Below are 14,336 nucleotides of genomic sequence, written 5' to 3'. Positions count from 1 at the left end.
CATCACTTTCCTCTGGGATCCTTTCTCCTGCCCCACCTCCACCTCAGCCATTCCCAATCTACCCCGACATAGTCCCTTGGCTCTGTCCCCATCCCACATGTAGTCACCACACAGCCTGGGGAAGCCCACTCTGCTTCCCAGCCCCCCCCCCTTGGGGAGCCTGGGGGGCAGAGCTTTCCACTTCTTGTTCTGACAGTCCTGGGAGTGAGAATTATCACTTTCTATTCTCCCGAAGAGACAACAGAGGCTCAGAAGGAGAAAGTTCAATGTCAAACTGCAGTATAGATCCACGAATTCAACCAACACACTTTTATTACACACACATACATACTACAGATTATGAACTCCAATGCTGATGTTTTTATTTACTTGTTGCGCCTCCTAAGGGAAGCCTCTACTCTTCTCTGTGCGTCTCTTTCCTCATCTGGAAGGCTTGAGCTGTGGAAGTCCGCATCCCATGTTGTGAAGACAAAATGGGTTAATCCGAACAAGGTATGAAGCATGCCGGTGTATAATGGGAGCTCAAAACATACTCGTGTGTTATTCTCCCAGGAGGTTGGGATTGGCTTTGTGAAGAAGGCAGGGTTATAGCAGGTATGTAAATGATGATTGCCTGCTCCATAAATATTTCCTGACAGCTGGCTCAGGTCACAGCCTGCCACTCCCAGTGTGAGCCAGCCATCCCCAGCCCTGGGAATAGGACACAGCTTGCTTGTGGGAGATTCAGCTGACCAAGAGTCCAGGCAGCTGGAATGTTCCAGACCACAGGCTGTCCCTGGGCCCAGAGAGGGTGCTGCTTGGCTCTAGCCCTGGGCTCAACCAGTCAGAGAAGTGTCAAATTTCATTCCTGGACCTTCTCAGGCCCAGAGTAAGAGTCAGGGCCAGGCCCAGGTTGAGGTTAGGTTTCAGTGCCCATCACCGACCACCAGGTCGCACACAGACATGTATCCATCTGGTTCCACTTGTTACAGGACAGATGTGCTGTGGCCTCCCAGTCAGGCCCTGGCTGAACAAGCTTTCTGGAGCTGAAGATGGTCTCTGCTCTCTCATGGATCTAACTTCATCCAAATACGCTCCTGAGAAGGGCCTGGCCATTGTGTTGTCTGCTGTGACTCCAGATGTCACAGCTGCAGATGGCTGTCTAAGTTACGACAGGCAAAAGCCCAGAGAAGGCACGTTAGTAGCCAGAGAAACCCAGCAAGGGACAGGGGGAACCTGGGTCCCAGACACCCACATTGTTAAACTTTCCTCTTCTTCCTGTGTTCTTTTAACCTCCGAATGATCCCTCCTGGGAGGAACCTCTCACCTCTGCTTGGCTAAGACAAAACTCCTAGAAGTCCATTTCATCCTTTATTACAAACATGAGTTCATAAGTAAACAATTGAGACTCTAAAAAAATACAATAAAATAAATAAGAAGAACTTCAAAGTTCTTAGAGTAAATAACTTATATACAGATGAGTGAAGCAGAGCAGGCCCTGTCCCCTCCCCCCAAAAGTATCCCAAGAGAACAAGTTTGCAAGGCCTCTAGGGAGGGGGATCCAGAGAGGACCATGGGGGCCAGCCAGGATGTCAGTCATCAGGACGCTCTGTCTGTCCAGTTTCCAGGTATGGCTTAGGTAATTGTGTCCTGCTGTGGGTTGCTCCTGGATGGCAGCCCAGCAAACAAGACACTCCTCAGGACGCAGTTAGCATGCTCATTTGGCCTCACATAGCTCCTTCAAGCAGGACTGTACCCAGCAGCCAGCCCTGGGAGACTGTACTGCTGCTCAGGTGCTGAGGGTGGCCCTGGCAGTATAAGAGAGGCCAGAGCTTGTGCTGAACCCATCGGATGGGTCTGGCGAGCCGGGGCTGAGGTCTCGGTCCAGAAGGCAGGCACAGGGTCTCCCACACAGCTGCCCATTTCCCCCCGTCTCCACGTGGGCTTCCTTCTCCATGGCTCTACAGCTCACAGGGTTATCTCTTCCTCCGTCTAGCGTGTGCAGGACTGGACTCTCTTGTCACCTCTGGCTGTAGCCTGGCAAAGCGGAGCTTGGTGGCAGAAATGTCCCTGGAAGTGGAGAAGGATCAGTTAGCATCCCAGGAGACACAGGCCATCCAGGGCTCCCTTGGAAGACAGGTAGTTGGGCCTAGAGCCTAGAACTCAGGTAACAGGGACCCCAAGCAAGGTCTGGGCCCAGGAGCTTCTCGGCTCACGGGGCCACTGACAGGGCTGATGCTCAGTATCCGATGTTGCAAGGATGAGGGGCACTGCCAAGGTCAGCCTGGGCACTGCACATGGTGTGCTTTCCTTTTCCCACACCGTGTGAATGCCCTTCCTTCCTAGTGCCCATCTTCCTCTATCCTAAACTGCGTCATCCTATTCTGTCTGCAGTTTACTGTCTGCTGCAAGGTGGCTTTGTCCACACAGCATGGTCCTCATGGCCCTTTGAGCTTGGCTGAGGTCACTGCCACAGTTCTGGGAACTTCCTACCGTCTACTTCCTGACCCTGAGAGTTATATCTGGGAGTGAGAAGGTGGGTCTCAGGACCAGGCTGTGGACACCTGGGCGGGCAGGGCTCACCCTCTTTGAGGCCCTTTCTCTACTTTGAAGACACCAACTAGGCCCAGTACTTGAGGAGCTGAGACAGTGGGATAGCCCTGAGCTCAAGGCCTGCCTGGGCTACATAGAGTGAAAGCCTGTCTCAAACCAAACCACACCAAACCAAAACAATAACAAAAAAACAACAGTAACAACAACAAAAACTGAATTGCCAGCAGGATGAATGCTTGGGCGGTAAAGCAATCTCTCTGCACACTGCGAAGTGCTGTGCTGTCTACACACTGTGAAGTGATGTGTATTTGCAAAACCTCCCTTATTCTCAGGCAGCTCTTGAGTATGTGCAGGGGCCTGCCTACCCTACCATCTCGGCTCCATTTTTCTTCCTTTCCCCAAAGAGCCACACCAGGTACTGTCCAGCCCCAAGGACCCCTTCATGGCAGAGGCAGGCATGGCCAAGGCCTCTGGAGCTCTACAGGGACATGCTTCGTACATATTAGCACACCTAATCTGATGAAAACCCTGCAGGATAGACATTACAAACTCCCTGCTTCAAACTCTGCAGTGCAGAGAAACCCAGCCCCGAGCCAGAGCTCACAAAGCCTGTCTGGGGCTGGGGTGGGCTTCTCGGCAAGTAGTCTCTGTCTCACCAGCTGCCCCTGGGTCCCTCTGCTAACGGCCCAAGGTGAGGTTTCTGTCCTCAAGCCGGCTTGCTTGGACAAAAATTTTGTGGGCCTTGTGCTGAGCCACCTGTGGCCACCAAGTTGGGGAGATCCCTTAGGGGGCATAGAAGGAGCAAGGGACACAGGGAGTCAGTCACTCCAAGCCCCAGTACAGGGAAGATGCTTGAATGAATAACTGGTTATTCCCAGTCAAAGCCCCCCAGGCCTGATCCAGACCTGATGGTCACAGAATGTAGTAGTTAAGAAAACAGGCTTGGGGCTGGAGAGATGGCCCAGCATTAAAAGCACTTTCTGCTCTAGCAGAGACCCACATGGCAGCTCACAGCAATCCATAATTCCAGTTCCAGAGGATCCAATGACCTCTTCTTAGAGCACATAAGTTACATGTAGATGATGCTCTCTTCTAACCTGTAAGGGTACCTTTCATGCATGTGATGCACATGCACACATGCAGGCAAAACACTCATGCATGTAAAATAGATCCAGATGTGATGGATGCTCTGTGACTCTAAACAAGTGGTATTGCCTCTCTGAGCCTTAGTTTTCTAAGATAGACAATGAAGACCCAGTCCCACCTCCCACAGAGAATAAGGCAAACACGTAAAGCATACAGAAAGTGACCAACCATGTAATTACCCTCACCTTAGCTTTCGGAGGAGGTCTCTCTCAGAGGCCCACTTCTTGCCAGCTTTTAACACAGCTCCGGGAGTCCGGCTGCTTGGGGTGACCACAGTTTCAGGCCTGAATGAAGAGTGGCAACAAGTGAGGGGCTGGCCAGAACCCTGAAGCTACCTGGCTTCAGGCCCAGCCCAGCCCCCACCCCTGCCCTCTGGAGCAGATCCATTTCCACACTGCGCGCACCTGGCACCCTTCCCTCCCGGGCGGGGTGGGTACCAAGGAAAACTGAGCTACTGGGAATGTGTTCTCAGCCTCAGAAAGAGGCAGATGGGTGGCTGGCCTTCCCAGAATCTGGCCACCTGCAGTTGCAGGGGGAAACTGAGGCAGGGGTGGAGCCCCAGCTCTAGAGGAGAGGTTTCTCGTAAACCGTCATGGGAACTGGAACACACAGTCCTTGCTTTCTCAATGGTCCAGGGGGAGGAGGGGAGGAATGCAGCCTTCCCCTTCACAGATGGGAAAACCAAGGAGACTTGGCATCCATTCTCCAGTTCCTTGACAATAATGACAACGCTGGTACCTGTCATAGACTGCCAGCTACAGAGGTTATTTTTCTTCTAAACAAACTTATGAAGTGCCAGAGCCTCGGGTTAGAACCTGAAGCCCAGTCAGGCTTGGGTTCCTTGTGGGCCGGACACAAGGCTTGCCCCTCTCTGAGCCTGGGCTATCACCTGGCTGTGCCACTCCCGCCCAGGAGTGGGGATGTATGTTCCCCTAAGCCGTGGAGCTGGGCAGAGGGAGGAACTCAGGGTATTTCTGTGCAGAAGTCCTAGAATGGGCTCTGGGACATTGCTTGTCTCCCCTGGGCCTCCGCCCTCGACTAGTCTCCCAGATACCCTGCTTCCAGGCCTGCTCCCGGCTAGCAGTCACCTTACCCCTGCAGGCTAGGAGTCCACCTACCAGGGTCTTTGATGGCAGAAGGTGGCACAGGCAGAGTCCCGGGCAGTGGAGCACTCACAGCGCCTTGGCAGGGAGCGGCGCCGGCGCCTTGGCGGGTTTCCCAGGCCGTAGGGAGCTGTCTGTCTATGGGCGGGAAGCCAGCAAGGTAGTGTGTACATGGGGTGGGGGGAAGCAGAGAGGAGAAAAAGAGAGGAGAGACATGGGATTAGATAAACAACACATCGTTGGCCATCAGAGATGGTCTACTCTGAACACCTCCAGGATGGCCATGAAAGGTGGTCACCCCACTCCTTCTCATACTAAGTTAGCCACTAAAGTCACAGACTCCCCTACCAACGCCTCTGCACACTGATCTGCTAGGAGCTCCTGCAGGGGAATGTAAGGAGTGGAGTCTGCAGTTCTTAGGAAGCCTGGACTGGTCTTCTGTGCTCAAAGGAGCCCCTGTCTAGGCCATGAGGAAGAAAGGCCAGTTCAGCTGCCAGAGTGAAGCCCCCAGCTCACAACCAGCTTGCCTCTAGTTGGTCCCCATTTGTTGGGGGAATGTGACAAATATGCCTTTGTGTGTGTGTGTGTGTGTGTGTGTGGTGTGGTGTGTGTGTGTGTGTGTGTGTGTGTGTGTGTGTGTATACACAAATGTAACTGGATTGATTTCTGATCCAGTTTGGCTAAGGGAGGCAGAGCAGGGGCCCCGAGGCTTGTCCACCCAACACCTTTGGTCAACAGCTAATTTTAGGTGGCCTGGCAGTTAGAACTGTAGTGATTCTGGGTGGACCCGGCACGCAGGGACTGGCAGGGTTCCCGCCCTGAGCCAGCGTTTGGATGTGGATTAGCTCTATACATGCTTATATGCTCAGCTTCTCTTGCCTTATGCAATTTGGAGAAGGAAAAAAAAAATACATACATACACAAAAACTTCAACCTGAGGTATGCAGGAGCCTGGAGGCAGCATGGGGTGGGCAGAACCCAGCTCTGGCTCCTGCCAGGGTACCCCAGGCAGACTTCTTGTCTGTCCTGTGGGGAGCTGCCACAGTGCCTGCTGTGTGGGGAGGCTGGGGGCTCAGCAGATGGTACTGTACTTGTGGTGTTCCACACAGAGCATGGCCTGGGCATGGCTGCTGTCATGCATGGGATGATTCTCTGCAGGGGAAGTGTGGTTGAGCTCCTGCATCCTTAGACTTGGGAGGGAACCCCCCACTTCTCCCTGTGTGATCCTCACCTCACCTCTCTGAGCCTCAGGACCCTAATGGAACTAGCACTTTCCTAACAGGCCGTTGTGAGCATTGGAAGGGTACACAGCTCTCTGCCTGACGATGGTGGCCCCCATGTTGATTCATAACTAGTAACTATGGGCACGCTGGCAGTGTCCTATCTGAGCCCCATGGTGAGCCAGGCAGTTACAGAGGTTGCCAGAGGCCTTCACCCCGACCAGCTCCCGCAGTCCCGGTGGATGCTCACCCGGCAGTGTTCACCCAGATGATGTCCAGGTGGCAGAAGTACACACACTCCTTGTCAAGCCAGGAGTTGCAGGAGCAACGGCGGAAACGCAGGTGGGGGCTGCGGCCCTTGGGTGCTGGGGCTGGCTGCTCCAGAGTGGCAGCGGCCTGGCCCTTCCCTGCACACAGGAGGGAGAGAGAAAGGTGGAGAGGAGGTCAGGGCACCTGGCCTGCCTGGGATGGGGACCCGCAGGGCTCCTCCTCTTGCACAATAAGGAAGTTGGCACCCTTGATGCGTAGGAACCACTCTGGCTAGCCTGGGGAAGTCCCAGCCACCAGTGCAGTGCCTGCACCCTGCAGACGCAGCTCCCTACTGGGGGCTCCCTGCTCTATGCCCCTAGTTGGCTTTGGGAAGCACCATACCCCTGGAGGAGATACCAAAGGATAGACCCCGGAGCAGCAACCAATGAGTGAGGGCAGCTCACCTTCATGCAGGGCCCAAAGCAGGGCCAGAGCGATGGAGCACCACGCGGCAGGTGTGGAGACCATTGCAGCGGCGGCAGAGTGCTTGGCTGGACCAGGGGAGCAGGGAGCGCCTGTCGTCAGCGTCCTGCTGCTAAGCCGAGCTGGGAGCTCATTGCCGAGGTGCCCTGACCGCCCCTTTTAATACCAGGCAGGGCGCCCGCCCCTGCTGGTCCAGCCCCGCCTCGCCTAGCTGCTGCACCTTGGGCAGAGAGCCAGGGACACCGCCTCCTCCCTGGGTGCCTGGCCCGCCCTGGCCTCCCGGTGAGGGGGAGGGAGGTGGAAGGCTGGGCTCCACCCTCTGTGCTGTACTGGAGCACCTTCAGGAGTCTCGGGGGCTCTCTTCAGGCCCAAGGCCCCTTGGAGTTCTGAAGTTACCCCCAAGTGCTCCCAACCCCTCCCCCGCTCTCCCCGCGGAGGCGCTCCAGAACTGGAAGTCTGGAGCGGAGCTCTCCAAGCAAAGCCCTCGCTCTGTACAGGGATTCTGCCACCTTCCTATCTGCCCATTGTGAAGCAAGCTGAGATAGCCCTTCACTGCGTGGGAGGCGAAAGGCCCACTCAAGGCTTCATGGCCTTGGGCGAGTCAGAACCCCCTTTGGACCGCTGGCCTCATGAAGGGCACAACTAATGCCTGACCTTTGACAGCCTGGGGCTGCCTCATCCTCCTCTTACCCAAGAAATATTGTCACACACACACCCCTATACACTCCCTCCCCCCCAACCTGTAGTAGGAGTTCTGGTCCTTTCAGAAACTACTCAGTTGTGCAACCACGGCCGGGGAATAGCCTCCTGGGCCTCTGTGTCCTTGTTTGCAAAACAAGACCAAAACGGGGGTCTCCTTACCCTGTTGAGTTCAAATTCGCCCTTGAGATAGAGAAGATACTTCCGGAGTCCTTTTTAGGAGGATGCTCCACGGGCCCACAGAAGGTGTCCTGAGTGGTTTCCCCGCTGTGGACACAACGGAATTTCTTGTCTCACCTCAGTGGCTGCTTTATGCAAAACTAGAGGAGCAGGGAGGCTGGCGAGGTGGCCCAGAGGGTGAATGTGTTTGCCACACAAGCCTCTTTATCTGCCTTTGAGCCCAGGAACCCAGTGGTGGAACCCAGTGGTGGTGTGCATGCCTGATCTCAGCATTCCCATGGCGAGGTGAGAGGTGGAGATGGAGAATGGTCTATAAATGTGCGAGCCAGCTTGCCTGGAGTTTAACACACGGCAGGGACAAGAGAGGCCTTGCCTCAATCAGGCAGAAGGAGAGAACCGCCACCTACAAGCTGTCCTCTGACTTCCACATCTGTGCCATAGCGCGCATGCACCCACACCCACACAGGCACATCACACATACATGCACACAAACATGCACACACAATAATAATACATAAATGGAGAAGGAGGAAGAGGAGGAAGAGGAGGCAAGGCAGAGAAATGGCTCTCTAGGGCCTGGCGTTCTGCTGGGTCCCTAGGCTGACTCAGAAGCCTTGTTAAAGGCAAAAGCAAAGACACACTGTGGGCAAGGGAAGGGACAGAATGAGCAACTCAGAGCATTGGCAGCCCCTCTGTGCCTGTCCTGGCCTGGCCGAGTCCACTCAAGTAGATCCTTTCAGGGAGCCTGCCTGCAGGTGCGTGGGAAAGGCCCACAGGTTCCTGGAATTCCTAGGCCTGCCTGACTCATGGTAGCAGATAGATTTATCTTATATCCTTGAGGTCCAGAACCCCACAGAGGGCATGGCCTGTGGCCTTCCCTGTACATAGGGCACATCACAGGAGCCCTGTGAACGCACTCAGAGGGAGAGAGGCTGAGGACTCACCTGGCTCAGGACTGTGGACCCCAGACCACTCGGCATCTCTTCATGTCTGTGCGGAGTTTTCAGTTCCTTCATTAAAAAATAGATAAGGAGGGAAGAGGGGATGGAAAGGTATAGGTCACTGTGCCTCTTCCCAGGATGACAAGAGAGAGAGACAGACAGACAGAGACAGAGACAGAGAGAGACAGAGAGAGACAGAGAGACAGAGACAGACAGAGACAGAGAGAGAGACAGAGAGGCAGAGACAGAGACAGAGAGAGACAGAAACAGAGAGAGACAGATAGAGAGAGAGATACACAGAGAGAGACACACACAGAGAGAAGGGGGGAGAGAGCCTGGTGAAGTCTGGCAGAGCAAAAGAAGGTTGAGGCAAGGGCAGTGAGTGAAAGCCGTCCCAGGCTGGGACGGAAGAAGCAAGAACACACTCTCACCTATGATGTACTCAGGCATTATTTACCTCTTCTAATGGCCACTCTAGGGGGCAGCTGCTGTCTTCTGGTGTCAGTTCCAAGAATGCCCACAAGGAGGCTCAGAGAGCAGGTGTGTGTGTGTGTGTGTGTGTGTGTGTGTGTGTGTGTGTGTGTGTGTGTGTGTGTGTAAGGGTTCGCTGTCACATGACATAACCCCTTTGGGAACCCCAATCTTGATCTCACCAGTAAACCACAATGGACGAGACTCCCACGAGGGCCTCCCTGCCCTCCCCTCTGCTGCAGCTCCATAAGAACCTAGAAGAATAGTTCTGGAATGAGGCGAGCAATTCTATTAGGCTCTGAGAATGTGGCTAGGGACTTGCGTGGGGGCGTAGAGGCTGGGGAGCCAGAAGAAAGAAGAGCGAGCAGGTCAGTGGCGAAGGGGTAGGGTCAAGGTGGGGAGGAAAAGAGCAGATAAAGGCAGGTAGCTCGGGAGAACCAGGAAGCTGGGAGCAAGACAGAGCTGGGATTTGAGGAAGTAGAAGAGAAAGACAGGGGCTGGGGGGCGGGGGCCGTGGGGCAGGGTTCTAACCTGTCTAATCTTCACACAAATGCAAAGTGCCTGCCCAGGACAATAGGGAACCAGAGGCTCCGGGTCTGGGGAGCATAATAGGAGAATGAAATGGAGCAGGAGACAGGATCTTTCTGGGTGTGAACAGCGGGACAGTAGGGATGGGGTCACTGCAGCCTCGCAGGGCCAGCACAGGGAGCTGTCTTGCTGGCTCTGGTTTCTCTCCTTCCCTGGCTTGGGCTCCAGCTGGACAGGCCAGGCTATATGTAATGGAGAGCCTGCCTAGGAACCTGAGCGAGTCCAGCCTGTCTTAGGGGATGGAGCCTTTCCGGGAACAGCGCTACCCCACTGACAAGAGCTGTTTTCCAGGTAGAGAAACTAAGCTGAGTTAAAAATAGCCTCCCTAGGCCCTTGAATCTCTTGGCCTAGGCCCTAGCAGTCACCCTTGCCCCTCCTGGTAGATCTGGTGGCCTGCCCCTGTCCATTGTAACCGTCCTGGCCATGCTGTCCCTGATCCTTCCAAGAGACTTGGCTATACGTCCTTGTCTGGCTGTGCTGATGCTGGTGGTCTGGTTCTCACCAACTGCCCCAGCCACCCATTTTGCTGAATCCTCTAGCTCAGCTGTACCCTGTAAGTTTACAGGGTCTTTTTTGTTTGTTTTGTTTTTCGAGACAGGGTTTCTCTGTGTAGCTTTGCACCTTTCCTGGATCTCGCTCTGTAGACCAGACTGGCCTCGAACTCACAGAGATCCACCTGCCTCTGCCTCCCGAGTGCTGGGATTAAAGGCGTGTGCCACCACCGCCCTGTCAACTTCCTAGGTCTTTAGCAGCTTCAGGGAGGGAGGTGGGGGCACACCTGAGTAGGAGTTTGAGGGAACTTGTTTTCCACAAATGATATTTTCTCCACCAGCTGGGCACTTGCCTAAGTGGAGAAGGTGGGTGACTTTTGGGGAGTGAAGGCTAGTGACAGAGAAAGTTTATTTATGAGTGAGAAGCTGGGAATTGCCTGGAAGAAATCCCCACCAGTCATCAGCCCCAGTGCATAGACGAGACAGCTGTGGTCCAGAGGAAGAACAACCTGCTCAAGTCATAATGGGCATGTTCTCTTAGTTTCTGACCAAGACCTGCCCTTCTCATACACCCATGCGTTTAGCTCAGGGTCCATCTGGGTCCCTTTGGGGAAAGCTATCTGAAGGATCCCACTGACAGAAAGGCCAGACACTGGGAAGTGCCTAGGCTACCTCCTTAGGACCCTTAGAACTCCAGAATCCCTGCACAGAGAGAGCAACTACCAAGGAGCAGCTGTCCAGCCATCAGGGATACCTATGCCAGATGGAGAGTTCCAGGAGCGAGGGCTAAGTGTTCTAGGGACATTGTCCCACTGGACAGGGATGGCCTGGTATTTTAGGTAAGACCCTGGAGCAGGAGGCCTTCCCTAGCTCTGGGATACAATAGGGGCTAGGCTTCCTTCATCCTCCCTCGCTTGTCTCATCCTGCCTGCCTACTGATAGGAGAGATGCTCTCAGCTCCGACCTCCGGTGGCATTCAGAATCCAACCTCTGGGACTTCAGAGCCCCACAAATGGAGGTCTAGCAGATTGAGGCCATGTGGGTCCGGCTCTCAGCTAGGCCTTTCATCTCTGGAAAACCAGGAATTTCCTACAGCCACCCAGGCCCACCGGGCCTCAGGAGGTGTGTTTGTACCCTGGATGAAAGGGGCACAGTGTCTGGCTTGCAGGTACATGCTGTACAGGTGACTTAGAGTGAGCGGCTGGCAACAGGACTGGCTAGGGGCCGATGTCGGAAGCCTAGTGACCACAGGTTGGCAAGGGTTTGGCCTTAGAGCCAGCCTTGTGGGGCGGGTATTGGGGAAGTCCAGACATTCCCACTCTCACTTGCCTGGGAGGCTATAGCTCTAGCCACTCCTCTTGGGGCCTGAGGGCACTCAGCCTCAGGGCTTCCTTCTGCTGGGTGGGTGGCTTGGGCCTCGTGCCCTCAGTCTCAGCTCACTCTGAGCCAGCAAGGCCTGCTCCTGGCCGCCCACATCTGGGTCTCCACAAAGGCTACCTGAGGCCTGTGGGACCAGCTCCCCTGGCCCATGCTTCCTCAGAGGATACCCTTGCCTGTTGTCTCCTCACTTCCACATCAGCCCATTTGGAAAGATTTCTACCTCCCACATAAACTATACCTTTAGAGGGATAATTCATGTGCCTTGTTTGTTATTAAGCGGAGAGCAATCAGAACAGGGCCATGGAACAGCTGGACTTTCAGTGGAATGCAGGCAGTGTACGTCAGAGCTGGTCAGATGGCTGTGAGGGTCTGATGGACATTCTGAAACAAGAAAATGAACACAGAGGCTCAGCAGTTAGGGCGGAAACCTTTGAGCTCCAAGTTTCCAAGTTTCCCCCAAATGTTAAGGTCCTTGTTCCCATTTGGCCTTTTAGGAGCATAGGGGGAACATGAACTGTGGAGCACTTGATGTATTCTAAGCCCTGTGATGAGCAACCCACATGCATCGGTTCCACCAACGGTCCCAACACACCCATGGGATGGATGGGTGCTGTAATCAGTTCCCGTCTGACAAGTGAGGAAACTGAGGCTGACAGAAAGTGTCTTGTTCACCGATAGCCTGTGTTACTCCTCAGTCCCAGCTCCAGATCCTGTGTGCCTCTAATGTCCCCTTCGTGGACCCCCACAGCAGTTCTTCTATGAGAACAGCTCCCTGTTCATTCTAGGCAGAGAGCAGATGCGGACTTGGATTCCGGGGAATGCAAGAGTGGAGCAGGCCTCTTGCCTGTCCCCAAACATGAAACAGCCCACACGCAAGAGGGCAGGGGCTGAGGCCTGGACACCTTACACGGGCACGGGCGGCCATTCTTATTTTCACTGGACCGCCAAACTGACCTGGGAGATAGATTGATCTCGACCTCACTACAGATGAGACCCCCAGGGAACTGGCTTTCTCAAAGCCACACAATAAACAAGAGGCAGGGCTAAGACTTTCCCTTTTATACTTTTCTGTTAAGAGATGAACAATCTATATCACGTGTTTTGTTAATAATCCTCCCACTTATCCACATACTTACTCAGTTATTCATCCATCATCCGTCCACCCTTTCATCCATCCACTCATCCATATATCTATTATTATTATTATTATTATTATTTTTGAGACAGGGTTTCTCTGTGTAGCTCTGGCCATCCTGGAATTTACTCTGTGGACCATGCTGGCCTCAAACTCAGAGATCTGCCCACCTCTGCCTCTCAAGTGCTGGGATTAAAGGTGTGTGCCACCACTGCCTGGCATATTCATGCATTTTAATCATCTATCCATCTTTCCATTGTCCTTTCATCTATCCTCCACCATGTGTCCACCTCCCCATCCCTCCCTCCATCCATTCATCTGCTTATCTTTCCATCAAGTATCCATCCCTCCATCCGTCCATTCATCCCTACCTAGCCTTTTATCCAATCTCCATCCACCCACCCATTTTAGTCTCTAATTCATCATTCTTCTTCATGAGGAGGGTCAGACTTGAACTTTGACTAGAAGGTTGTACTTTCACTGAGACACAATTTAATCGTTTCCCTGGAAGAGATCTCTTTTCCCATCAGATGACAACAAGCCCTACTGACACACGGTTTTCTCTGGAATTCCTGTATTAGGGTTCAGCCCAGGCTTGGGTACATGGCACAGATCAAAGGCTGGAGTGAAACCGAATGCAACCAGATGGGTTACCGACAGAACTCACATCTTTGTGTAGATGGTGCTTCCCACGCGTAGGGTCAAGTCCCCTTTTCTGTCTGATGCCATCTTTAAAATGCTCAAAGTGACGGATGTGAGAAAATCTAGACAGGTGTCAAGAAATGGAAATTCCCTACAATGGTAGTGAAGCTAGACGAAGAAACTGAGTGTGCATGAGACTAGCTGCCAGTCCCCAAACCTAGAAACTTGGGATATTCCAACTCTTCTGCCTCTGAAGCCCAGGTCTCTGCACCCGGAGGGCTTGGAACCCCAACTTTTCTCTGTCCCACTACCACCACCAGCCAAGACACGCAGCTGGTATTTTTCAGAACCACACCCACCCTGTTGCTTAGAACCCATGTTTTCCACGGCGCACCCAGAGCCCCACCAGAAGGCCGCCTTTCCCCTCTGGGAAGGGGTGAGCCACCAGGAGGCTGGCCTGGCCGAAGTACAGTACTTCATTCTAGAATTTGATGCCAGCCCAAACTGAGTGTCTGATGTGTGTATCATCAGGGCAGCTTGGTGCCCAGCAGGCAGGCAAAGCTGGAGTTCCCACTGGGACTTTAGTTGACATTCCTGGGAAGAGGTGTGCCTAGGGTACCACCTCTTCGCCTGAAGGCCATGGCTTTTCCAGTGGCTCTGGGAATCCCAAGCCATGAATGACCTAGGAGGGGCACAGCTGGGCTCTGAAGGCAGGGCAGGCAGGAGCTAATTCACTGCCCAGGGCAGGTCCAGGGTGTGGGGATGAATCAGGGGGCCAGCCCACCCAGATGCCCTGCGGCTTGGCAGATCTGGGTACCAGCTTCAAAGCCCTATGACTCAGGTTCAAGTTTCCCTTCCTTCCGTTCCCCCAATCTATGAGTCTGGCGTTGGACCAGCTTAGCAGTAGTGCAGGCCAGAGTTGGACAGTGTGCTTTTGTTTTGTTTTGTTTTTTTATAAGCCAGATGACAAAGGACACACTGAGCCTTAACCCATCTGAGTGTTGAGGCTACCTCCGTCAAAGGTATCTGAGAAGGGAAGATCTCACCTGACAGCACTGGAAGGCTTTGAGGTAGAG

The 14,336-nt window shown here is 53.8% G+C and overlaps 1 protein-coding gene across 1 annotated transcript; it reads right to left on the bottom strand.

Moving 5' to 3' along the window:
- Positions 1-1,042: 1,042 nt before the first annotated feature.
- On the bottom strand, positions 1,043-6,844 carry Edn2 (endothelin 2). Its single transcript, XM_006987264.3, has 5 exons — positions 6,715-6,844; positions 6,252-6,408; positions 4,797-4,919; positions 3,864-3,962; positions 1,043-2,049 (listed from the first exon to the last, which is right to left on the bottom strand). Exons 1-5 carry the CDS (start codon positions 6,776-6,778, stop codon positions 1,956-1,958), a joined length of 537 nt encoding a protein of 178 aa, XP_006987326.3. The 5' UTR covers positions 6,779-6,844; the 3' UTR covers positions 1,043-1,955.
- Positions 6,845-14,336: the final 7,492 nt, after the last annotated feature.

Source organism: Peromyscus maniculatus, chromosome 2 (genome assembly GCF_049852395.1).
Source record: "Peromyscus maniculatus bairdii isolate BWxNUB_F1_BW_parent chromosome 2, HU_Pman_BW_mat_3.1, whole genome shotgun sequence".
Taxonomy (NCBI): Eukaryota; Metazoa; Chordata; class Mammalia; order Rodentia; family Cricetidae; genus Peromyscus; species Peromyscus maniculatus.
Note: the sequence above shows the minus strand (reverse complement) of the source record. Positions and strands in the feature narration are given on the sequence as shown.

Coding starts and splice junctions, on each gene's coding strand:
- Edn2 (XM_006987264.3), bottom strand. CDS start 6,778: ATGGTCTCCACACCTGCCGCGTGGTGCTCCATCGCTCTGGCCCTGCTT. Junction 6,409..6,714: donor GCTTTGGGCCCTGCATGAAG/GTGAGCTGCCCT, acceptor TCCTGTGTGCAG/GGAAGGGCCAGGCCGCTGCC. Junction 2,050..3,863: donor GACCTCCTCCGAAAGCTAAG/GTGAGGGTAATT, acceptor CTCCACTTCCAG/GGACATTTCTGCCACCAAGC.